The following is a 25,674-nucleotide window of genomic DNA, read 5'->3' as shown; positions in this document are numbered from 1 at the left end:
TATGAATAAAGAAATTGTTTAAGGCCCGGTCTTTTCACCTCCGGATAAATAGTTAACGGGAAGTTTATCTGACAGATAAAAAAAGTAGCGTCTTTTCACTCTGGAATAAAGTTATCCGGCAGATAAATTGACGTTAAATATCAAATATTTAACTGCCGAATAAAGTACCGAATAAGAAGTTATCTGGGAGTCTGGGAGATAAACTTTGATTTTCGTATATTTCATGGTTTCTGATTACCAGGAAACTAAAAATATAACCTAAAATCTTGAGGGTCTGATTGAATTTATTGCAAAAGTAAAATTTTGTTCTTTCTAAAAATTCTCAATCACAAATTTTATGTTATTTTGTTTTTATACATACCCACCTACTGTAATTTTTTAAGCAGAGTTATTAGATATTAAATTAAAGATGGGTTATAATTTGAAAAAATTATAATAGGTATGTATTATTGTATACCTACCCAACTATATTCATTTACAAAGGAAAACAAGTTGTAAAAAATAAAAATAGAATAGTTTCTTATCCCATCATTTCTTTGAATTGCCAAATATTTTACGATTCCAAAATGAAAGGTATTGATATATGTAGGTAGTAACTAGAATTATGTATGCACATGGTTCTCAGAAACAGTAGATGATACCTACCTTGAAAAAAAAGCTGCTGTTAAGTATCCAAAACATACTGGGTGTATCATGAAATTCTAAAAAAATAGAATATAGGAAGACTGATTTTATATTCTGAGAATTTCGTAATACTCCCCGGATATGTTTTAAATAGGTACCTTCTTACTAATATTTTTTTGTGCCAAATATAAGTAATTCTGTATTATTGCTGTTTAAATTCAGATCATAGCAATGGGTTGTTACTTTTTTAATTAGTCCGCAAATACATCCCTTTTTGTATATAGCAGAAAACAAAATGATTACATTGATTCAGTTGTCCTACACTGAAGCAATATATTTATAACATAGAGAGAGATGAAAATGAAGACAATTTTGAAAATGAATTGCTAAGTATAGACCAGGAATAAGCTAAATTATTGAATTTACTGAAGTTATGATGTTTGATAACCTTATAAAAATTTTTGTGTTAAGCTTGTCACGCACGGGGAACTATACTAAAATATATCTCATTCACTCACTATAGTAATGAGTGAGGCTGCATACACGGAACTATACCTAATGTATATTATGGTTCCGTTTATGCAGGCTCACTCATTATTATAGTGAGCAATATGGGATGTAATATATCTATTATAGTATACCTCCTGGTCAGTAACAAGCTTTATGGGGAAATAGAAGGATCATTAATATACATGTATAATTTTTTATTCTTTATTTAATTGTCCTTTGTATAATTTAATTATTAAATTTAATAAATCAATGAATTTTTGTGTCTCTTCTGCCCTTTAATTTTCTCTGGCACGCTTGTGTTCTACCCTTTCCTCCTCTTTTTCTATCTGAAGCAATTGAGCTATGTTGGGTATTAGCGTTGTTCTTTCTTGTAATACATTCTCTAGTTTATTATTGGTAGCTTATTTCTGGAACTAGCTTTTTCTTTGAGAACACAGGATTCCATCTTCTAGGTGTTTGTCATATCTGTAACCAATTTTTTTTATTTAGAAAAGTGAAAGATATCTACTATGGGCCATTCCACGAACATACGCCTGTTTTGGATTATTTCGACAACGAATATTTTACTGTGCAACCTAAGAAGTACGAAAGTAAATGGCACTAATAATTATTCCAATAAATAACAATGTAATTTGCAATTTACTTTTGTTCTTCTTATTTTGCAACGTAAAATATTCGTTGTCGAAGTAATCCAAAACAGGCGTATGTTCGTGGAATGACCCATAACAAATATTAAAATTAGGTTTTATTCTTGTTATTGGGATTCTTCAATTTACCATGTAAATTATCCAATCTTTAAAATATTGTGTTTTGATATACATAGTTGGTTTATCCCTAGTTTACTATTCAATATACCAGTTGGATGGATTATAAATCTGTAGCGTTTTGACAATGATTGATATGTCCATCTAGCCTAATTTTTCAGGAGGGCATTTTGAAAGTTTAAATCATGTTTTGTCAACCCAAAAACGAAAAGTAATCAACATAAGAAATCAAGTAATATATCAAGTTCTGGCCTACCTAATACAGTAGAATCCAGATTATCCGTGCTCCTCGGGACCGAAGGTGGCACTGATAATCCGAACATGTATTTCTTATGTATAATAAGTACGTATACACATACATATTATAATATTATGTACCTACCATAAAAAGATAACAGAAAAAATAAATCTTTCATTATGAGTCTCTCTTTCGTCATATAGAGTTTCCGTTAAGTGATTTACAATGACGCTATGTTGATAAAACCTCAAAAATGCAACTTGAGTAATAGAAAATCATAGCACGGATAATTAAGGTTCTACTGTAAGTTAAAAGGGGACATGTGGGACAAAGGGGGTTTTACCTTCATCATACACATACCAAACTATACCAACTTGAAGAAATGTTACTAAATAGCATATCAAGCAAATAATCTCATTATGGCTAAAATCAGACGTAACATCAAGTTTTGCCATATTGCATGATATTTACAGAAATATAGTATTGAATTTAAATAAAAGTTTTCCCCACATTAACAAATTTTTACATCATTGAACAGTCATTAGGTTTGTTCTAGCATCAGTTTCAAACGGTTTGAAACCATCAGCGAATAGTCGACCAGCACGAGTAGATAGGGGATAGCACTGGTGACTGTATTATGTTGTCTCACTGAGCAACTAATTGCTGACGGTTTCTGAAGAGTTTGACTGTTTGCTAGAACAAACCTAATATTAATAATCATATAATATGTACATATATAATTATGTAAACAAAATTACCACTGCATCTGTTTCATTAGCTAGCTTGTCTTTATTTAAACTTGTCTTTGTCTTCTATTTTACATACAAATCAACAGTTTTCCTCTAATTTAAAATGGATTTACCTCTTGTTCAAGCTCTCCAGTAAACTATTTCAGCATAATCAATGTTTTCCTTCTAAAACAATATTGTTGTCTGATTAAAATATGGAAATGTATTTCTAAACCTTATGACTTTGTATACCTATTTTTTTAAGTTGTAATTCTTTGATTTACTTACATTTCCTTCATTCCTTCTTCCAAAATGGAAATAAAATCGATAAAATCATCTTTGAAATACTTTGAATCTAATTATGTTAGGTTAAGTTAAAGCTGAAATTATAAAAATAAACATAAAAGTCAGGTGTGTTCGGAATCCAAACTTACTTTTAAGCTTATCTACCGGATAACTAACTGGAACATAAATTGACGTGAAAAGACGGGTACATTTTATCTGGCGAATAAATATTTATCCTCCAGATAGCTAACTGCCAGATAAGAGCATATTTATTCGGAGGTGAAAAGACCGGGCCTTAGTTGGTTATTTCCCTAGTTTACTATTCAATATACCAGTTGGATGGATAAAGCGTTTTGACGATGATTGATATGTCCATCTAGCCTAATTTTTCAGGAGAGCATTTTGAAAGTTTGAATCATGTTTTGCCAACCCAAAAACGAAAAGTAATCAACATAAGAAATCAAGTAATATATCAAGTTCTGGCCTACCTAATACAGTAGAACCCCGATTATCCGTGCTCCTCGGGACCGAAGGTGGCACTGATAATTGAAAAGCACGGATAATCTGAACATGTATTTCATATTATGTATAATACGTACGTATACACATACATAATATGTATGTGTATACATAGATATTATTATGTACCTACTATAAAGAGATAACAGAAAAAAATAAATCTTTCATTATGAGTCTCTCTTTCGTCATATAGAGTCAAGTGATTTACGATGACGCTATTTTGATAAAACCTCAAAAATGCAACTTGAGTAATAGAAAGCCCACCCAGATAATCGGGGTTCTACTAAGTAAGTTAAAAGGGGACATAACTTTTATACAAAAGATATGTGGAACAAAGGGGTTTTTACCTTCATCATACACATATAGTATTTTTACTACAAAAACGTTATTACGTAGGTCAAAATTTTTGACGTAAGAGAACTGTCAAAACATTAGAATGTGACTTTTCATTATTGCCATTTTTATAATAAACATGGCAATAATAAAAAGTCACATTCTAATGTTTTGACAGTTCTCTTACGTCAAAAATTTTGACCTACGTAATAACGTTTTTGTAGTAAAAATACTATACCAAACTCCACCATCTTGAAGAAATTTTACTAAATAGCATATCAAGCAAATAATCTCATTCTGGCTAAAATCGGACATAAAATCAAATTTTTGCCTTACCACTACAGAAATATAGTATTGAATTTAAATAAAAGTTTTCCCCACATTAACAAATTTTTACATCATTGAACAGTTAATAGATATTAATAATATAATATGTTAAAATTATTAATTATGTAAACAAAATTACCACTGCATCTGTTTCATTCATGTTTCATTAGCTAGCTTGTCTTTATTTAAACTTGTCTTTGTCTTCTTTACATACAAATCAACAGTTTTCCACTAATTTAAAATTTATTTACCTCTTGTTCAAGTTCTCCAGTAAACTTTTTCACCATAATCAATGTTTTCTTTCTAAAACAATGGGGGCTATGCTGTATCATTTACGTAAACTGATTACGTACGGTAAACTCGAATTACAGGCTGTAATCTTGTGTGTAAAATCGGTATGCTGTATCAATGATATCCAAGGGGTTGCCTACCTTCGTATGTAATTTCTTTTAGGTAAACGCACGCGTAAACGTAATTTTAAACTTTTCTAAACAAAAATTACTTGCCGTTTAGTTTGGTTATGTGAAAATGTTTATGTTATATTAATAAATATTGTTATTTTTATTTGTGAAACCAAGTTGTTTGTGTGATAGACTTTATTTGATTTTTAGTTTAATTGGTTTAGTGTTTAATTTTTAAGTGATTTTTTAGTTGTTTAGTACTTCAATATATTATATCATAAAATGAATTTTTGTTTTTGTTCTAAGTAGCTTTCACTATTTCCTACTAACACTACATCATCAGGATACAGTAAGTACCAGGAAATGTAAAGTTGTGCTCACAACGAGGCGCCGACCCTCGCTCCCTGGTATCCCTCGTACCATATCATGGATCGCCCGATGCATTATGTTAAATGCGATGAGATCGTTCACGATAATGAAGAGTAGTAGGATACTCTGTTCTAGGAGAGGATACCATCCTTTGGTCTCCTTAGTGAGTGCACCCTTACCCTGCTAGGCCTGGATCCCACGTACCAAAAAAAAGTTGATTAATAGCAAGCTGAAAATTTGCTAATAGGGCTTTTCATCAATTGTCATTTGTTTCGAGTTCCTGTCATATGTTATATAATATTAATATAGGGCTTTTCATTCACAGTCATTTGTTTCGAGCTTCTGTCATGTGTCACATAATATTAATATATCTACGTCATACGTTATTGGCATATACCAATGATACAAACCAAAGACATATGACGTAGATATATTAATATAATATGACACATGACAGAAGCTCGAAACAAATGACAATCGATGAAAAGCCCTATACACGGATTATACGGCATATGACAGAAGCTCGAAACAAATGACTGTGAATGAAAAGCCCTATAGCTTAACGGTGTCTAGTCAGACAAACTTTAATGTACGCAAACACTGGAAGTTTTAATTGTGGAACAGTTTAAAAATTTGGAACGTAGATTGCTAAAACTCATGTGTATTTTGTCAGACAGAACATCCAATTGATTTGTTACCTTTTCATTAAACTCTCATGCAAAAAGCAGACTGATATTACTAACCAACATGATTCCTGTCATTTGACATGTTCTTCTTGTTCCACTCATTAAAATGCCCAGTTGGTGATAAACACCAGTCTGATTTTTGCATGAGAGTAATGAAATGGAAACAAATCAATTGGAAGTTCTGTCCGACAAAATACATAAAACGTATTCAAAGTCTGACGTTCCAAATTTTTAACTTATTCCACAATTAATACTTCCCCTGTTCCCATACATCAAAGTTTGTCTGACTAGACACTGTTAATCTATTAACAAATAATTTTCAGCTAGCTATTAATCAACTTTTTTTTGGTACGCATTATCCAGGTCTATGCAGTTCCCTTGTTTACTGATCCAAAACTAATGAGTATAAATAAGAACTGAGTACTTACTGTGCCTCTCCCATATTTTCATGAAGTGTCTAAGTAGTTTTATGACTGTAGTTTGTTCATTATTGTATTTTTTTTTGTTTTTATAAACGGGTACAAATATACTGCTTCTTCATTCGTTTAGCATTTGTCCAACTTCCATAATTCTATTAAATAAACGTATTAGCCAACTTATTCCTGCCTCTTCTAATGGCTTCCACATTTCCCCAGGAATATCCCGATTCCTTTATTTTTTGAAGTGCTTGAACCACTTCCTCATGGTCAGTGCGAGTTGACAGTAAAATCAAGTAGGAAGTATATATCAGCACGTCTCGCAACAAGGATGGAAAAAATACAGTATGTTTAAGATATATTATGTGAAGACAGACACATGTCTCTGACTCATTAGCTATCATCAGTACAGTATAGCCAAATTAGAATAGGTCTGCGTTAACCTTTCCTTGTTTGAAAAACTCTAAACATTGATTGTTTGAAACATTCCGCATTCCTTTCCTCAGGTAGCTGTAGCTTCCTCCTTGGATGTGTTAGTTGTTGCTCTGGAATCGTTAGGATCTTCTAACATTATTGTCACAAATTGGTTGCATTGCTCCTGTAGTGATCTTTTCCCAAGCTAGCATACACCTCTAGTAGGTATAGCGGTATAGCATACAGAAATGTAGATAAACTGATAATGTTGATTTGTAAACAAAACATCTTCACTAAATGGGTGAAAAAGCTGAATTCTTAGTGTCTGTTATCTGTATTTTGAGGTTGCAGTCATTAAGTTAAGGGGCAGAATAAAAAAAAACTCTGTAGACACATTAACGGACACACTTCACATGTAGTCACATCTTCTTAAGGAGTGACTTCATATGTAGTTGTGTCAGTGAATGTATTAATATCAAGCTTTCGCAAAATTTATTTGTTTCATCAAGTCTAAAATAAATTTATAATTCTTTTCTCAGTAAATACAATGAAATTAAGACAAAAAAGCATTGTATTAAAGAAGCATAAAAACTTACAACATGAGCTTAGTCCATTAAATTTTAAACATTATCACTAAACATAAAAAATATAAGATTGTTAATCTAGTAGTAATTACAATGTTTTATTTAATTTTATATCACAGTAATAGTTTTTGGCACTGAAATATCTCATAAAAACGGATTACTGGTTGTCTCGTAATCCATCTCGTAACTGAAGTCACTCTAGATTTAAATTATGTCTTTCTGCCACAGCATTTAAGTACATAAATAACCGATTTACAAAATTCATCTTTTCAAAATATAAACATTAAACTTAAAAACAAGCAAAAAGTTGGGTTAACATGAATTAACTGACAGTCAGGACATAACAGAACCCTAATAACATGATACGTAATTTTTTTCATACATCATACCACTTTATACACTTATGTTTTGACGACTGTAATCTGATGTACGTAATTCTGAACTTTACACATGTACGTAATCACTTTACGTAAAGGATACAGCATAGCCCCCATTGTTTGATTAAAATATGGAAATGTATTTCTAAACCTTATTATATACTTCTTATTTTAAGTTGTAATTCTTTGATTTACTTACATTTCCTTCTTCCAAAATGGAAATAAAATCGAGAAAATCATCTTGGTCTTGATTATATGTTAGGTTAATAAGCTGAAATTATAAAAATAAACACAAAAATCAGGTGTGTTCCGAATCCAAACTTACTTTTAAGCTTATCTACCGGATAACTAACTGGAACATAAATTGACGTGAAAAGACGGGTACATTTTATCTGGCGAATAAATATTTATCCTCCAGATAGCTAACTGCCAGATAAGAGCATATTTATTCGGAGGTGAAAAGACCGGGCCTAAAAGGACAAAAAAATAATAGTAAAGAAATGGGCTTTATGGTGATTTTTTTATCATCATCATCATCATTGGCTCGACAGCCCTTTCTGGGTCTTGGCCTGTTCCAGGATTCTTCTCCACTCTGATCTGTTTCGTGCTTTTTTTCTCCAGTTTTTTATTTTTAAGGTTTTTATATCATTTTCTATTTGTTCTAAATATCTCAGCTTCGGTCTTCCTCTTGTTCGTTTTCCTACTGGCATCTCTTTGAATATTTTTTTTGGTATTTCGCCTTCTTCCATTCTTTCTACATGTCCCATCCAACGCAGCCGTCCTATTTTAATGAATGTTATGATATCCGGATCCTTGTATATTTCGAATATCGCTCCGAGCGTTAACAAAGTGTCAAAGCAAAATCGACCGACCTGCTCATGGTGGCGGTTTTTTGAAATTTTATAAGGACGCTTTGTGTATGTTTAAATGAGACATTTAAAAAAATGCCGTGTCACGCTAGTGATATTATGTATTAATATAAACAGAAAATAAAAACGCACTATAAATTCTTCACTTTCCAATATTGATTATCAGTTTGATTTTGTATGCATAACCTCACTATCGCAGTTTATGTCAATAAATATTTATTAACGAAAAAGAAAATATTTTGTTGCACTATAAATTACAGTATAAATTAATAACTAATGAATTCTAACAATTGTATTCGGTTATTATCACTACAAAATAAAATATTCAAGTTTAACAAAATAATCCCATAAGACTCAATGTTAAAACGTCCTTACAAAATCTGACAGCGTATCACGTGACTGTACGTAGAGGGGAGACGCACGGAGCCAATATTCGCCAAATTCCATTTTCTTTTGTGCCCTTATATATGTGTCGCCAGATTTTTCTTTCAAAGGTGGCTAGCAATGTTTTCTCTCTTTTAGTGAGTGTCCAGGTTTCTGAGCCGTATGTGAGTACCGGTCTTATTAAGGTTTTGTATATTTGGCATTTTGTTTTCCTTGCGCCGTTGTCTGATCTTAGTTGCCGAATTAAGCCATGGTAACTTTTATTGGCAATAAATATTCGCCTCTTCACTTCCTCTGCTACGTTATTATCAGATGTGACTAGGGATCCCAAATATGTAAAGTTTTTTACCCCTCAATGTTGTATTCTCCTATTGTTACATTTTGTGGCTGCCTTATTTCTGTGTTTTTACTTACCTGCATATATTTTGTTTTGTTCTGGTTGATTTTAAGGCCACTATTTTGTGCAGCTCGTTCTGTTTGATTTAATGCCTCTATCATTTCTCTTCTTGATCTTGCGATTATGTCAACATCATCTGCAAATGCTAGTATTTGCACGCTTTTATTAATTATTGTTCCTCGAGTATTGACTGTTGTGTCCCTCATTATTTTCTCGAGTACGATGTTGAACAAGATGCATGATAGAGCGTCTCCCTGGCGTAGTCCCTTTTTCACATCTATTGTTTCCGTTAGTTCGTTTTGTATCCGGATTTTACTTTCTACTTTTAGAGATTCTTTTATCAGTTCTATTAGTTGTGTTGGTATATTAAATTCTTTCATTGCTTTTATTAAGAATTCTCGGTTTATATTGTCATATGCGCTTTCGAAGTCTATGAAGAGATGATGTGTATCGATGTTATGTTCACTTGTTTTTTCGAGGATCTGTCGCAGAACAAATATCTGGTCTATTATTGACTTCTGTCTACAGAAGCCACTTTGGTACCTGCCAACTATTTTTTCAGCGTGTGGTCTAAGTCTTTCATAAATGACGTTGGACATTATTTTGTATGCTGCATTCAGCAGCGTAATTCCACGGTAGTTTCCACATTCTAACTGATTCCCTTTTTTATGTAATGGTACAATAATACCACTATTCTACTCCGCTGGTAGCTGTTTATTTGACCATATCTTTGTTATCAATTCATGTATTGTTTTCTGTAGTGCGTCTCCTCCTTCCTTCAGTAATTCCGATGCTACTTGATCCGATCCCGGTGATTTATTGTTCTTTAATTTGTCTACTGTTGTTCTAACCTCGGCTATTGTTGGTGGACTCTTTTCCCTGTTGTCTGATTGGTCTAATGGTATATCAGGGTTCGTCTCACTCCCATCTCCTTCAAGCTTTTCCATAAAATGTTCTGTCCATCTTCTTAGTATATCTTGCTGTTCTGTCAATATATTACCTTCCTTATCTCTACACATCGTCGTTCTCGGTTTGAAGTCTTTTCTGCTTTTGTTCAGTTTCTGATAAAATTTTCTTGTCTCTGTCAATCTACTTAGTTCTTGCAGTTCTTGAAGTTCTTTGTTCATATATTCTCTTTTTTTTCTTCGGTGAGTTTTCTTTTCTTCTTTGCGCAGTTGCTTATATTCTTCCTCTGCTTGTCGGGTTCTGTGCCCCTGTTGCATCAGTAAATATGCTCTGTTTTTTCTGTCTGTTATAATCTGACATTCTTCGTCAAACCAGTCATTCGTTCTTGTTCTTCTTTCTTTACCTTCTATGCCTAATACTTCTTTAGCTGTCTCTTTTATGATTTCTCTGCACTCTTCCCACTCCTTATTTGGGTTTTCATGTTTTGGTCTGTTTTCTAGTTTGATGGATTTTTTATAGCACATTTAAATAAACAAATGCTGGTGGCATGCAAATGAAAGTGTAATACTTTTGGTTCAAAACTTTATAGATTCTAATACATAAAGTATTAAAATTTAAAAAATAAATACTTAAACCTTTGTTTTATTGTATTAACCTGTTTATATTGTTAATACCATTTGTTATATATCTGTTGAATTGAACTCCTACTTTTGAATCCAGAATTTTAACAAATCATAAACTTTTCCAAAATGTCTCGTCTCAAGCATATCTGTGCATTCAAATTAATTTACATTGCATCTGAAATACCTTGGATTGCATATCAACCAAAGGATAACATGGAACAAACACCTCCAAATGAAATGCAGGCAGTTGGATCTCAAGTTCGGACAAATGTACTGGCTCCTTGGTAGGACATCCAAATTGTTATTAAATAACAAATTACTACTCTACAAAGCCATGTTGAAATCAATTAGGATGTATGGTATCCATCTCTGGTGGGATTGCGCTAAATTAACACACATCACAACCATACATCGATTTCAATTAAAAGTCCTTAGATTAATTATGTATGTACTGGTATGTCAGTAGATATACTCACACTGATCTGAATATTCCCTTCGTAATAGATGAAATACAGCAACCAACCATGAAAGTCAAACAAGAAACCAGGACAACGAACTGATCAGATTGAATCTTGAATTGAATCAGAAGATTCAAGCAAACAAGATTTAATACAACAGTGAAATAAACCTATAAGACGAAGCATCGTTGGATCATCATCCTTCCTTGCTTAAAATTTCATTCAAACTTGCTTAAAACTTTTAAGAAATTGATTGTAAATAAAAGTTCACAAGGAGCAAAAAATATATACAAATGTTATTTTAATTCCGATATGCCTACCTTTAGACATTACAAAAGACAGAAACATACAATTGCAGGTTTAGAATTAGAGGAAATCGAAAATATTTTAAGTTAAAAATGACTTTGCACAGATTATATACTATTTAATATTTTTTGACTAGAACTTATATTTGTCTTTTACATGTTTAATATGTAGAACTTTCCTTTCAGTTAAATACAACTTATTTTTACCTACTTATTTCTTCTTAGAGAGGATAATTTTGTGATATCTGCAATCAGATGAAATTGCGAATGCTTGCAGCATTTTATCAGTTGGGGTTTATTGTGTGTTAGAAATTAACTTTAATGCACTATTTTTACTGGGAATAAGCTATAGTTTTACATTAAAATAAGTTTACAATTCGAAACGTTAAACTAACTTAATTTTGAAGTAAAATTTTGGCTAGTAAACTATGTTAAGCACAAGAAAGTGACTTTAAAAAACTAAATGTACAAAATGTATTAGCATTGTTTAAAAAAGGGTAGTTCTTAAACAATGGTATTAGTTAAAATGTAACTTGTTTCTCTTGTTTTCACCACTTTCTCCTAGAGAGGATATATTTTTCCATAGAATAAGTATTTAACATTTTTTTAAATTATTTTTTAGAAGTTTCAGTTATGTTGTTATTCATGTAAATATTTATAAAAATTTATATTTTAAATAAAAATGGTTTTTGTATATAACAAAATAGCCTGTCATATGTCATTTCTTCTTCTTTTTCGGCTGTCATCTGTCATGTTTTCTTCTTTTTTGGACAGTCATCTGTCATTTTTTCTTCTTTTTTGGCTGTCATGTGTCATTTGTGAGCAAATAATTTAGTAGAATTTTTGGTAGATTTTATCCTCAATCTAGTAGAATTTAGTAGATTTTATATATAAATCTAGTAGAAAACGAGGTTCTGTCGTTGGCAACCCTGATCAGCGTACTACTCGTTTCTAAACATTTTAAGGTTATATTGGTTACCTATTGGTTTAGTCTATTTGAGTAAAATTATTCTGTGTTTCTAATTGGAAATTGGAACTTCATAATAGATTTAAAATTTTATTGTTTTTAAGTTGTTTATTAATAAAGCAAAACAAACAAATCGTGTATTAATTTAAGAAATACAGTGATCACCACAATTAATAACTAGATAAACAAATGACCTAGTTTCAGTAAAATTTTCAAATAAATATTACCACACTATTTACATTATACCTACTGGAATTCTGATGTACATATACAATAATTTACAACTAAAAAGTAGGTATAAACAAAAATAAAAAAATTTTAACCTAAGGAAAAATAATATTTTTATATTTAAATAGAAGCAATTAAAACCATACAATTTCATCATTCATTTATCTTTTTTTACATTTGTATATTAATTGTATATTGTGTGAACATTCTTTTATTTTTTTTAATGTCAACGGAATTTAAAAATGACTTTACGATTTGCTTTACGTTACGTTAAGGCAGTTACAAAAACTACCTATTTTAACATTCATCCTCTACGACACGTTAGTTGCTTTACGTATACAGAGATGCGTACGTTACGTAGCAACAAAAACTCCCTAATATCCCCTCTACGTACGAGCTCACAGCGTATACCTTAATAACTATAATCTCACAATCAGCCCATAGAAGGTGTCAAACAAATAAAATATTTGGGAATCATACTTGATAATTTATTAACAATTAAACGATTACTTTATGGATTACAGTTAATTTATTTAATGGAAATTAAGGTAATAATAATAATAATGTTTATTCAAAAATAATCAAATATAAAATCTTCCTGAGGCTAAAAACATATTTAAGTGTATAATTAATAAGAATTAACATAGGAAGCCACAAGGAAATAAATCTGCATGTAGCTATAGCCCAAAGTAACTCCTGTTATTTATCCAAATCTTTACTAGTCAAACACATTTGTTTTGAAGTTCCAGCAGTTTCTTCTTTTTATACCTTTTAAATATCTGGTGGTTGTTCCTAAAACAAAGACATAAATAAAAATTCTACATTGTGTACCATAAAAAAATCATAAAAATGTGGAAAGTATCACAAGAATAAAGAAAAGTCCCAGATATAAAATTCACTATTAAAATAAAAATAGTAAATAATTATTTAAATCTGACACTTTTCTTATTGGAACTTCTTTCTGGTAACATCCTTAATCTCTGACTTTTACAATTTATAAGACAAGAGATGATGAATAAAGAAAGGGAAAAGGACTCTGCAGTATACAGTTACATTCTGCTTTCACTAATCTAGAAAAAAGATCAGAAAGATAATTCAAAGTCCGAAATTGTAAAAGTCAAAAAGAGATTAAGGATGTTACCAGAAAGGGGTTCCAATAAGAAAAGTTTCAGATTTAAATAATTATTTACTATTTTAATAGTGAATTTTGTATCTGGGACTTTTCTTTAAGAGATATCGCTGAAGCATCCTAATAGTAGATAACTATTTTTGAAATTCCACTTAAATAGACAATTTGATTTCGTTTTGATTCAGAGGTGTGCAGGCAGCTCCACTGGGGATGCCGTAAGGCAGAAACAACTGTCTGGAGATTGTGTATCGCCTCTGGATCGAAAGGAAACATAAACTGTCTCTTCACTATCACAAGAGTATTTTAATATTTTTATTGAATAAAAGTAGTCAAAAAAAAAGGACTAGTTGGTGGAGCGAAGAGATAAAAATAGCTGTGAAAGAAAAGAAAGTACCATGGAGAGCTTATCTAGAAAATAACAGTTAATAAGCAAGGAAGCTTGTGAAAGAAAAAGTTAAAAAAGCTAAATTGGAACAGTGGGAGAGATTTGGAGAAAAGATGGAGCAAGACAGTAGTAGGACAAACCAAAAATTGTTCTATTAAGGTCTGAAAAAATGAGAGGTAAATCAGGTAGTACTGTCGTGCAAATAAAAAAATAAAAATGGAGAAACACTTACCCAGCCACAAGATATAGTTAGAATAGAATAGAATAGAATACTTTATTGGTATAGCTTTACAGCTGCCATCATAAAGATGGATATACACGTCAGATATACAACACAATATAGTCACAGACACATAATCAAATACCTATACATACACTTAAATTTTAGATTTAACATAATGTACATTGATAAATATGAAAATTATTAATATTAGACAGAACTCATAACAGCAATCTAGTTGCTAAGTATTCTTCTACACTGTAGAATGCATGTTTACATAGTATACTTTTCACAACTCTTTTGAATTTCACCGGATGCAAAGATCTAACTTCATTTGGAAGATGATTATATAGCCTGACCCCCACATAATCTGTGGACTTCTCAAATTTGGATAGTTTGTGACCAACAGTAACAAACTGATTGGCATTCCTAGTTGAGTATGCATGTAAATCAGAATTTCTCTTGAATGAATGTAAATTATGCTTAATATACAATATGGATTTCAAGACATATATGGAAGGCAACGGTAAGATATTGTTATTAATGAAAACTTGCTTACAAGTATGCCCAAAAGGAATATTGAAGATAAGTCTAATAATTCTCTTCTGTTTAATAAACACTGTGTCTGATTTTGTGGAATTACCCCATAACGTAACATTATAAGTAAGGTGACAATAAACCAAAGAATAATATACATTAATGAGAGTTTTAATACTGAGTGTTCTCTTCAACTGTACTAAAGCATAGAATGAACAATTTAGTTTCTTATTAACATATTCAACGTGAACATCCCAACTCATAAACTGGTCCAAGAATACACCTAAAAATTTTATGTTTGGAATATTTACAATTTCAGGAATAGACACAACTGGCATATTTCGTTTGCATCTAAAATGTATATACGATGTTTTATCAATATTCAGTTGTAGCAAGTTTTGTGTACACCATGTTTGGAATAATCTGATAACCCTTGACACTCTATTTTGAAGCTCTACGTATGTATGTGCTGATACAATCACAGATGAGTCATCTGCGTACATTACAATGTGGTCATGAGTAATATGATCGGGTAGGTCATTGACAAAAATAAGAAATAGCAGTGGTCCCAACACAGATCCCTGCGGCACTCCTACATCTACACTGAAGATGTCTGACCTTTCCTTGTTTAATTCAACATAGAATTTCCTCTCCAGAAGATATGAGTTCAATAAATTTAACATGTTACCTCTTATTCCGTGGACATACAATTTGTTAAGGACAAATTCAAATTTAAGACTGTCGAATGCTCTGGAAAGATCAAAGAAGATACCCACTACAAGAAGACCATCATCAAGATGCCTATAGACAGATTCCATAAATACTTCAGTAGCCCCCTCTGTTGATCTTCCGGATCGAAAGCCATGCTGTTCTGAACACAGTGCATTATTTTTGTCCAAAAACTGTATGATCCTAGTGTAGTAAGCTCGTTCAAAAATTTTTGAAATTACATTTAACAAAGAAATAGGTCTATAATTATCAATACAAGTGTGATCGGATTTTTTATATACTGGAACAATTTTACTTAATTTTAGGTTTTCAGGAAATTCACCTGTGTTGTATACTAGGTTAATTAAATATGCCAGCGGTTCTGATATAACATCCTTGATGTGTTTGATCATTCTTGTGTTTAATTCATCATTTCCAAAAGAATGTTTATTTTTAAGACCACAAATAATATCAAGAACTTCATCAGATGTTACTGGAAAATAAACAAAACTGTCTATAGTCCACCTATGTGATAAAGTACAGTTTTGAGGGTTATTGTCAAGCCTATTTTTTAGTGCATTATTTCTGTCATTGAAATGGCATGCAAAATATTGAGCTAAATTTTTATCATCTGATATTAGTTTGTCTTCAATTTTGAGTTTAATTTTATTAGTACTTTGCTTTCTCCCTATAGTTTTATTTACTATACTCCACATAGTTTTTTGTTTATTATTACTACTTACAATTTGAAGATAATTGAATTCCCTTTTCTTTTCAGCAATAAGATTATTGTATTCCTTCTTGGTAGCTTTATACTCATTCCAGATGTTACTATTATTAGAGTTTTTAGCTTCATTAAATAGGTTTTTTAATTGTTTACTCCTAGCATATATGTCATGATCAACCCAACCTTTACTTTTATGCACGTCCTTACCTATTTTACTTTTAAGGGGACAGTTTGAAGTAATAGCAAAGTTTAAAGTATCCATAAATTCGATAAAAGCGTTATTAATATTACTTTCATTGTATACCTCGCAAAAACCAATCCTCATCAAGTCTTGTTTTAGGATGTCTAAATTATTATCATTTAAACACCTAAAACACTGCTGTTTTATATTAGATTCCATCCTATCCTGATTACGACCTACAACAATGTCAAAAATAATGGCAAGATGGTCACCCATATTGGGTTGATTGACTTGACAAGTATGATTCATAGTGATATTATTAGTAGCAATGTAGTCAATTTTTGTTTTTGTTACTTTATTGTTATTCATGAAAATACGTGTTGGTATATTTGGGATATTAAGAGACAAACCAAACGATTGAAAAAGATCATCTAATCGAAGTTTTTCATTGCTCTGAATTAAGTAGTTGATATTAAAGTCTCCACAGAGATAAATTTTATCAACACGGTTGTGAAAATGACCTAAATTAGATGGATAAATAGTTAATAGATGGAGTAAATATTTCAAAGAGTTGAGTAATGAAATAACAATGGAAGAATTAACGGAAGCCATTGCAAAAATGAAAAATGGTAAAGTGGCAGGAATAGACAATATCAAAACACAATTGTTGAAATATATGGGGGAATCTGCATTAAACTACTTACACAAATTACTGATAACAATTTGGAAACAGAAACGCATCCCAGAAGATTGGGCAACAGCAGTAATGGCTCTTCTGGTAAAGAAGGGAGGTAAAAAAGTAATGTTCAAATTATCGAGGTATTTTCATGCTAAGTGTACTGGCTAAGATTTATGAATGAACACCGGAGATGAGACTGAGAAAGAAAGTGGAACATCAACTAGACGATGCACAAAAAGGTTTCTGACCGGGCACAGTGTCCAAGATCATATCTTTACTATAAGACAATGGAAAAAGCCTTTGACAAGGTACCCGGACATCACATTTGGAAAGGGCTTGAACTGTTCGATGTTGGAGGAGAACTAATTGATGCAAGTAAAATTTATGTACTGGAACATTGTGCGACCATTAAATTGTGAATCAAACAAATTTGCTAATACACAACGAGTAAGGCAAGGTGGAGTTTTAAGCTCACTGCTATTCATTATATTATATATATGAATGAACCAATAAAAAAATGCAGTAGAGTCCCGAAAATTAGATTTAGGTTACCATTGATTAAAAAGTATAACTCTGAGTAAATGTGTATTTGCAGATGACATTGCATTGATACCAAGTTCAGAGAAATCTTTACAAAGCAACCTAAATTTATAGACGAGAGAACTTGCAGACAAAGGAATGAAAATAAAATTAGCAAAGACCAAAACTTTACTTATTTCCAAGACACCGAGAGAAATCCATATAAACCTAGACGGAAATTTAGTAGAACATATGAACGATTTTGAATATTTATAAACTATAATAGACAAAAAATGCAAAAAGAGTTGAACAACAGAATTGCTAAAACATCATGATTATATCACTCCCTCACTACAGGTTTCATTAGCAAAAGAGAAATTAGTGAGAAGACAAAAGCGACAGTATATTATATACCTCCCTTCTCTGCTTCATGGAAGTGAAACATGGCTGGCTTTCCTAATAATTAAGCTTGAATTATCACATCTTTATTATTATTGTAGACATTTAAAATCCTTATTAATTGAATTACATTAAACTTATAAAATGTTTACTTTTCATATTTTAATTTTAGTTCCGTTATATCTGTTCTTGTGGTTTTTATCCATTGTCCCCGGCTTTGTTTGGATAATTCATTTAAATGTATTGCATGGGGAGCCTTGGGAACAGTACAAAATACTACTTTTCCTTGTCTGCCCTACTCCCACAATTTACAGCAATACAAGTTACATGTATAAGCTTCTCAAGAAAGCTCTTGCTACTTGCAAACTGATAACTGCTATGGACTAATTCAGTTCTGTAGACGATAAACTACTTTATTTTTGATTTGCTATCACAATTTCGCTGCACAATCGACAATAAAAAATTAAAACAAGGAGGATATTAGGGAATCCATCGACCTGTCCCTGTCAAAGTTAAATCACGTGATCTTTGGTTGGCACACAAAACTGTTCTTAACCTAAACTCAATGTAATTATTGATTTTTCTTATTTGTTTTTTGTCGTGATTTTGAGGTAGTATAGTATTTAAAGACATTCATTAGATTAATTATTTTATAAACTTTACGTTTTTAGTGATTTTGAGTGCTGACAACATGCCTGTGACTTGTATATTAGTGAACTGTGGAAGTCCAACTGATCGGGATAATGTTAATTTTAATTTGTTTTTTGTCCTTATTTTGAGCTAATATAGTATTTAAAGACATTCATTAGATTAATTATTTTATAAACTTTACGTTCTTGGTGATTTTGAGTGCTGACAACATGCATGTCACTTGTATAATAGTGAACTGTGCAAGTCCAACTGATCAGAATAATGTTAATTTTAATTTGTTTTTTGTCGTGATTTTGAGCTTAATATAGTATTTAAAGACATTCATTAGATTAATTATTTTATAAACTTTACGTTTTTGGTGATTTTGAGTGCTGACAACATGCCTGTGACTTGTATAGTAGTGAACTGTGGAAGTCCAACTGATCAGAATAATGTTAATTTTAATTTGTTTTTTGTCGTGATTTTGAGCTTAATATAGTATTTAAAGACATTCATTAGATTGATTATTTTATAAACTTTTCGTTTGTGGTGATTTTAAGTGCTGAAAACATGCCTGTAATCTGTATAGTAGTGAACTGTGGAAGTCGAGCTGATCGGATAATGTTAATTTTTTTCGTGTTCCCTCTATAGGGCTTTTCATTCACAGTCATTTGTTTTGAGCTTCTGTCATATGTCGTATAATCCGTGTATAGTAATATTATACACGGATTATACAACATCTGACAGAAGCTCGAAACAAATGACAATCGATGAAAAGCCGTATTAGAAACTCATTTATGTTTCCTCACCTAACTAAATTGTCAAATAACAGGACGCACTCATGCTAGGAATTATGGTTTTTATTAATATTATTACAATTATTTATGTGACACTAACGTAACTAGTGACATTCATTTTTAGGCCAATGTGACAAACTTTATTAATACTAAATTTTAACATTTATCCCCTATTTTGTTAAAACAATATTATTTTGTTTTTCATTCTATCCAAAATAAATGCAGTTTTGACAGGGAATTTGTTTTGTTATTTATTTATTCCATATAGACCTGGATCCCGCATACCAAAAAAAAGTTGATTAATAGCAAGCTGAAAATTTATTAATAACTTAATGGTGTCTAGTCCGACAAACTTTGATGTACGGGAACACTGGAAGTTTTAACTGTGGAACAGGTTAAAAATTTGGAACGTCAAACTACGAAAATGTTTATGTAATTTGTCAGATAAAACTTCCAATTGATTTGCTACCAATTCATTAAACTCTCATGCAAAAACCAGACTGGTGAAAAAATCACCAACTGGGCATTTTAATGAGTATAACACGAAGACCATGTCAAACTAGAGGGATCATGTTGGTTAGTAATAGCAGTCTGATTTTTGCATGAGAATTTAATGAAAGGATAACAGATCAATTGGATGTTCTGTCCGACAAAATATATGGGATGTTTTTGTAATCTGATGTTCCAAATCTGAGTTTCCAAACTGTTTCACAATTAAAACTACCCCTGTTCCAGTGTCACAATACATCAAAGTTTGTCCAACCGGACACCGTTAAGCTATTAACAAATTTTCAGCTTGCTATTAATCATTTTTTTTGGTACACGGGATCCAGACCTAATAGGTTTGTTCATAGTACGACACAAATGATTAGCAACTGCTGCCAACCATCAGATGCATGAGCAGTTAACAGTTAGCATTGTGCAGTTAATAGTTAGCATTCATAGACTACGAATGCGCATGTGTCTGATGGTTGGCAAGAGTTGCTGATCGTTCTACGAACAAACCTATCAGTAAGCACAATTTGTGATATCCATGGGTAGTTACTAACAGAAAGAGGCAGGATTCGATTTTTAAAACATTTATTTTAGAGTCAAAACATAGTCATACCTTAAACGATAAATGTATATTATCATTACAAGTTGATACTAATTACAAAAATAAATACACATTTAAAAGACCAATACATAATTACTCATGATGAAGAAGTACATTATAATTAAAAATGAATAACCATTTTCATATCACTGCAACACAATGCCAAAGCCATCTTATATTTCAATTCGTTTAGTGAGCGCAACAAGCACTCTGACCGAACAGTTTCAAAACTCATTAGTTTTTCATCAGAGAATGCATATGTTGCTATCTCCAAACCATGTAGCTGTAACATATGTACATACATTGGGTTCTTCTTCGTCTGTCTTGCCCTGAGCATACTAAGCTAAAAATAGGATTGCTGCAATATGGCTGCAGACTTCACTATTACCGGCCATACGCATACAATGTGAATTTGCTATGTCATCAGAACTGGCTATCACCCCACCCAAGCATTTAGTCGTTTAGCATTAGATTTTTGGAAATGCTTCACCTAAAAAAAATATTTTATTTTTTTGGAAATTCTTCAACTACAAAAATTTATTTTTATTAGAGTATTTGCGTTCTTTACAATGATTGAGAATATTTTATTTAAAATCAGACATTCATATAATATAATTTTAGAACAATCATGACAGTAATTCAAATATATGGCAGTAATAAATCATTTTCAGAGAATTATGGAGTTCGCAGTTTACAGATTAGGACGACGATATGTCTGGTTTCATACAGATATATAAACGTAAATAAATCTAATATTTAAAACCAATTTATCCAAAAGACACTAATACTGTTATCCATATATTTCTTAATGGTGAATAAATAAAATAAAGGCATACCTTTCCGACAATAATATGGAAATCAGGAAATCCATTAACAATTTTTACTCCATTCAAAACAAATCCAGCTGTAAAATATTTATGTGCCTGAAGGCTTTTGTATGCTTTCACCTGCTGCTTAGAGTAGCAACTGTCAGACTCCACCAGATATGTATAAATATCTATAATAGTAACTTGATGGACTGCACTTTACTGTAAAATCCAATTCTGACTGAATTGCGTATGGATCTCAATCCCCAATTTTTTTCAGCTTCAATAAATATCTAAAACAATAAAAGAAATAATGTTATTGCTTGCAAAATTCATCATTATTGATAAATATCGGGGCAAAATGAACTTAATGAACAGTAAATAAAAATTGTTTCGCCTACCATTCTCGCAACATCTGGAGTTTCCAATAATAATTTCCTTAAATAATCAGTTTGCATTGTGGTAAAGTTTATAAAGTTCACAAAAACAGGAAACGAAATCCAAATGAATCCAAAATACGACGATAAACAATGAAAAATCATTGAAAAATAGATACAAACATAACATCTTTGTTAGTTTGTGTGCCAACCAGAGGTCACGTGGTTTGGATTGCCTAATTAGGCATTCCAATGAAACGTCAAACATGGCCGGGTGTGGGCAAAATCATAGCCACCTTTACTTTACAAGCCATGAAGAGAAAAAGGCAACATCGCAATTGATGACGTGCGTAGTCCGACTTTCGGACTACCGCTTTTGAAAACACAATTTTAAAGTAGAAATTATGGTAAAATTTATAGTATTTTTTGAGTCGAACAAGAAAATATTATTAATTAGAAGTTTGTACAAAATAAAATTAAAAGTACTTCCTTGTAAGTAACGTTTATTATACAAAAAAAAACCAATAACAAGAATATACATGGGATTAATTTTTTTCGAATCCTAAGAAAACTAATGAGTATTTTTCAAAAATTTAAACGCAGAATGAAAGATTACGTTAGGACCGAGGGCCGAAAGTCCCTGAAAACTTCTATGTTTATTTTAATAACTTACAGGGGCGAAAAATTAAGAAAATTTAGTGTGACTTTTAGTTTCAAATATGTCATTCAAAAACAACCTTTCATTCATTCTAAGGGACTTTCGGCCCTCGGTAATAAAGTAATCTTTCATTCAGCGTTTAAATTTTTCAAAAATACTTATTAGTTTTCTCAGAATTCGAAAAAATGATTGCATTTAAAATACACTGAAAATTTTGACAGGCGTCAAAATTTTGCATTTTGTTCCTTTCCCTTTAAAGTTTTTCGCACTTATTTAGAAACATCCTGAATTGGAAAAATGCGAGGAACTGCAGAAGGTTTTAACTTAGGATTCGTTAATTTCTCTACATGTTTGTTGCCTTCCTTATCTACCCATTCTCTAACTCTCTCGATGTCATCAGAATAAAAATGTTTGGCACATACTACCGCTGATGTTCCAATAACAAAATTTTTCCTGTGGATACACTGTAACCAAAGTTCTCGCAGCTTTGGATCCTTTGGAAATAAAAAAGTGCTTTCTGGTTGTTCATTCTTTTTAAGACTGCTATCGTAATTGCTTTTGCACTCTGGCACACAGCAACGGCTTGGCATCTACAAAAACAAAAATTATAAGTAGGTATGCCGTATGTAAAATACCAAACTTAAAGAAATTTATATAAACTTGCGTGCATAGAAATCAGCCCCCTCAAAAATTTGGTAATTTTTGATGTCTCGTATTTCCCGAACCTGTTGGCCGATTTAAATTGATTTTTTAATATGTTATAGCCTGATTCTTTAACAATACCCCTGTAATAATATTGTTGCTAAATAAGTAAATTTTCATTGTATATATACCGGGTGTACGAATTAAACTGTCTTTTTTTTTCAAAGTTCGCATCACCCTATGGAATATTCATTCTAAGGGACTTTGGGCCCTCGGTGATAAAGTAATCTTTCATTCTGCGTTTAAATTTTTCAAAAATACTTATTAGATTTTTCAAGATTCGAAAAAAATGATTACATTTAAAATACATTGAAAATTTGGACAGGGGTCAAAATTTTGAATTTTGTTACTTTCCCTTTAAAGTTTGTCGCACTTATTTAGAAACACCCTGTATTGATAAAAGACATATTATCTAGTTGTTAAAGTAGCTAACTTTTTTTTATTATCCAACATAAGCGAATGAATAAAAAACAGAATGTTAAGAAAACCTGAGGCTATAGTTGAGTTTTAATTTCACTATTTTATAAATGCCCGTTATACAATAAAAAATTAACTGCTTAGCAACAATATTATTACAGCGGTATTGTTAAAGAATCAGGCTATAACATATTAAAAAAATCACTTGAATCGGCCAACAGGTTTAGTAAATATAAGACATCAAAAATGACAAAAATTTTAAGTGGACGCATTTCTATATGCACGTAAGTTTATATAAAAATATATTATACTATAAAATAAATTATATAAAAATATATTATATTGAACTAAAATCATCTTAATACATACCTTTTAATATTCTTTATAATTTGGAGCACGAAATATTGTAAAATGTTTGAGTTTTTCTGTAAATACAGTGAATATTATTTAAAAACATTTAAAAATAAATGAGAACTGTCAGAATTAACCGGTCTACGCTTAAATGTTGCCAAGTTTCAACTTCATGGCTTGTAAAGTAAAGGTGGCTATGGCAAAATCTAACCTTACATCGACATTAATTTGTAAAGAAAATCCTGTTTGGTTGTTTTTTTATGTTAATTGTGTAGGGAAATCTGCGAAAGTGTGATAACAAATTAACTATGAAGTGGTTTATCGCCTACAGAACTGAATTATCCCATATTAGTTACCAGTTTGTGTCAATAACTACTATGGGATAATTCAGTTCTGTAGGCGATAAACTAGTTTATATTTATTTGCTATCACAATTTCGGTGCACAATTAACAATAAAAGACAAAACCAAACAGAATATTCTTTACAAAAACTGATGTAAACCATATATTAATAAATTTTTGCCCACTGCCGGCCATATTATATCACGTGATTTGGAATGGTCAATTCTTTACAAATGTAAATATTAGGATTAGGTTATGTTATGTGCCCCAGTTAGGCCATATTCGGAAGTTCCTTGTCCCTTTGCTTGATTGGCACACCGCAAGGTCCCTATACCATAGGTTGTATGGTAACTTTGACACTGACAAATGAAATATTGAATATCGTTAGCGTTTTAATTTGTGTTTATATCTTGAGATATAATGTATCTATAGATATCATTAAGTGTTTTTAGTATAATAACTTAAACCCAAAACTCTTTTACAAGTGTTAAGATACATTTTAATGTGGTTGTATTAAGTACCTACTTACTTACTGGATTTTCTTTCTGCTGTATTGTATAGTAAAGGACATTCTTGTATAGAGACATTACAGTTCTGTATTGTAATGTCTCTTGCGGTTCTTCACATCAAGTTTACATCGTCTATGTAGGTTAACAATATATCTAATTAAGTCTATAGATAATAGATCTATTATATGTAATTGTTTCATTTAAAATTATAACCAATATTGCAGCCATCTGAAGATCGTTTGAATAAACAATAATTATAAACTAAATGAATATATAAAATGGGGAAAATTCCCTTTATTGCACTGAAATTGTATTTTTTTATAATTTACTGTTAATGTAAAACTTCACAGGTACCTATTGAATGGAATCATAATGTTTTAATAGTTTTAGATATTATAATCCAGTACCTAACGTAATCAGATGTTCTTATGTTAAACTTAAGGGAAAAACTACTAATTTTGATAAATAAATCTTTAGTTGAATCTCTTTTTCACCATGGTTTACATGTTAGGAGGAATTTATAATAATGAACTACATGCATTATCCCCAATTCAAAATTATTATATACCTACTCAAAATCATTTAAAAAAGTAAATTGTATTCAACCCATTATTAATATACCTAGGATATTTGAATGATTTAGTATCATATATATACACAAGAAAGAATCTCCTTCTGCTTTAATTAAGTAGTAATGCTATTCTACTGCATATATTTAATTGCAATTATATTCTATGATTTTTGTAACTCTACAGGTATCTACCACATTTTTTAAAGAATATATGAAATAAAT

At 31.1% G+C, this 25,674-nt stretch overlaps 1 protein-coding gene and 2 long non-coding RNA genes across 8 annotated transcripts; all 3 read right to left on the bottom strand.

Moving 5' to 3' along the window:
- Positions 1 to 1,321: 1,321 nt before the first annotated feature.
- Positions 1,322 to 8,067, bottom strand: LOC126888118 (uncharacterized). Of its 6 annotated transcripts, none has more exons than XR_007699403.1 (5): positions 7,775 to 7,876; positions 4,580 to 7,661; positions 3,153 to 3,244; positions 2,895 to 3,050; positions 1,322 to 1,599 (listed from the first exon to the last, which is right to left on the bottom strand). It is a non-coding gene; the product is annotated as an uncharacterized LOC126888118 (long non-coding RNA). The 6 variants fall into 6 exon arrangements; XR_007699402.1 differs by having other exon boundaries at positions 4,580 to 4,631; positions 7,775 to 7,858; XR_007699400.1 differs by lacking the exons at positions 4,580 to 7,661; positions 7,775 to 7,876 and adding an exon at positions 7,901 to 8,067.
- A 12,619-nt stretch (positions 8,068 to 20,686) lies between these two features.
- LOC126888122 (uncharacterized) lies at positions 20,687 to 22,119 on the bottom strand. Its single transcript, XR_007699408.1, has 3 exons — positions 21,927 to 22,119; positions 21,556 to 21,818; positions 20,687 to 21,209 (listed from the first exon to the last, which is right to left on the bottom strand). It is a non-coding gene; the product is annotated as an uncharacterized LOC126888122 (long non-coding RNA).
- A 269-nt stretch (positions 22,120 to 22,388) lies between these two features.
- Positions 22,389 to 24,207, bottom strand: LOC126888117 (THAP domain-containing protein 2-like). The gene is made up of 2 exons (XM_050656135.1): positions 24,049 to 24,207; positions 22,389 to 23,150 (listed from the first exon to the last, which is right to left on the bottom strand). Exon 2 carries the CDS (start codon positions 23,148 to 23,150, stop codon positions 22,830 to 22,832), a length of 321 nt encoding a protein of 106 aa, XP_050512092.1. The 5' UTR covers positions 24,049 to 24,207; the 3' UTR covers positions 22,389 to 22,829.
- Between the last annotated feature and the right edge of the window lie 1,467 nt (positions 24,208 to 25,674).

Source organism: Diabrotica virgifera, chromosome 7 (genome assembly GCF_917563875.1).
Source record: "Diabrotica virgifera virgifera chromosome 7, PGI_DIABVI_V3a".
NCBI classification, from domain to species: domain Eukaryota; kingdom Metazoa; phylum Arthropoda; class Insecta; order Coleoptera; family Chrysomelidae; genus Diabrotica; species Diabrotica virgifera.
This window is presented reverse-complemented; position numbering and strand designations above follow the sequence as displayed.

Bases quoted from the DNA above. Each gene is read 5' to 3' on its own strand.
- LOC126888117 (XM_050656135.1), bottom strand. From the start codon at position 23,150: ATGCCAAGCCGTTGCTGTGTGCCAGAGTGCAAAAGCAATTACGATAGC.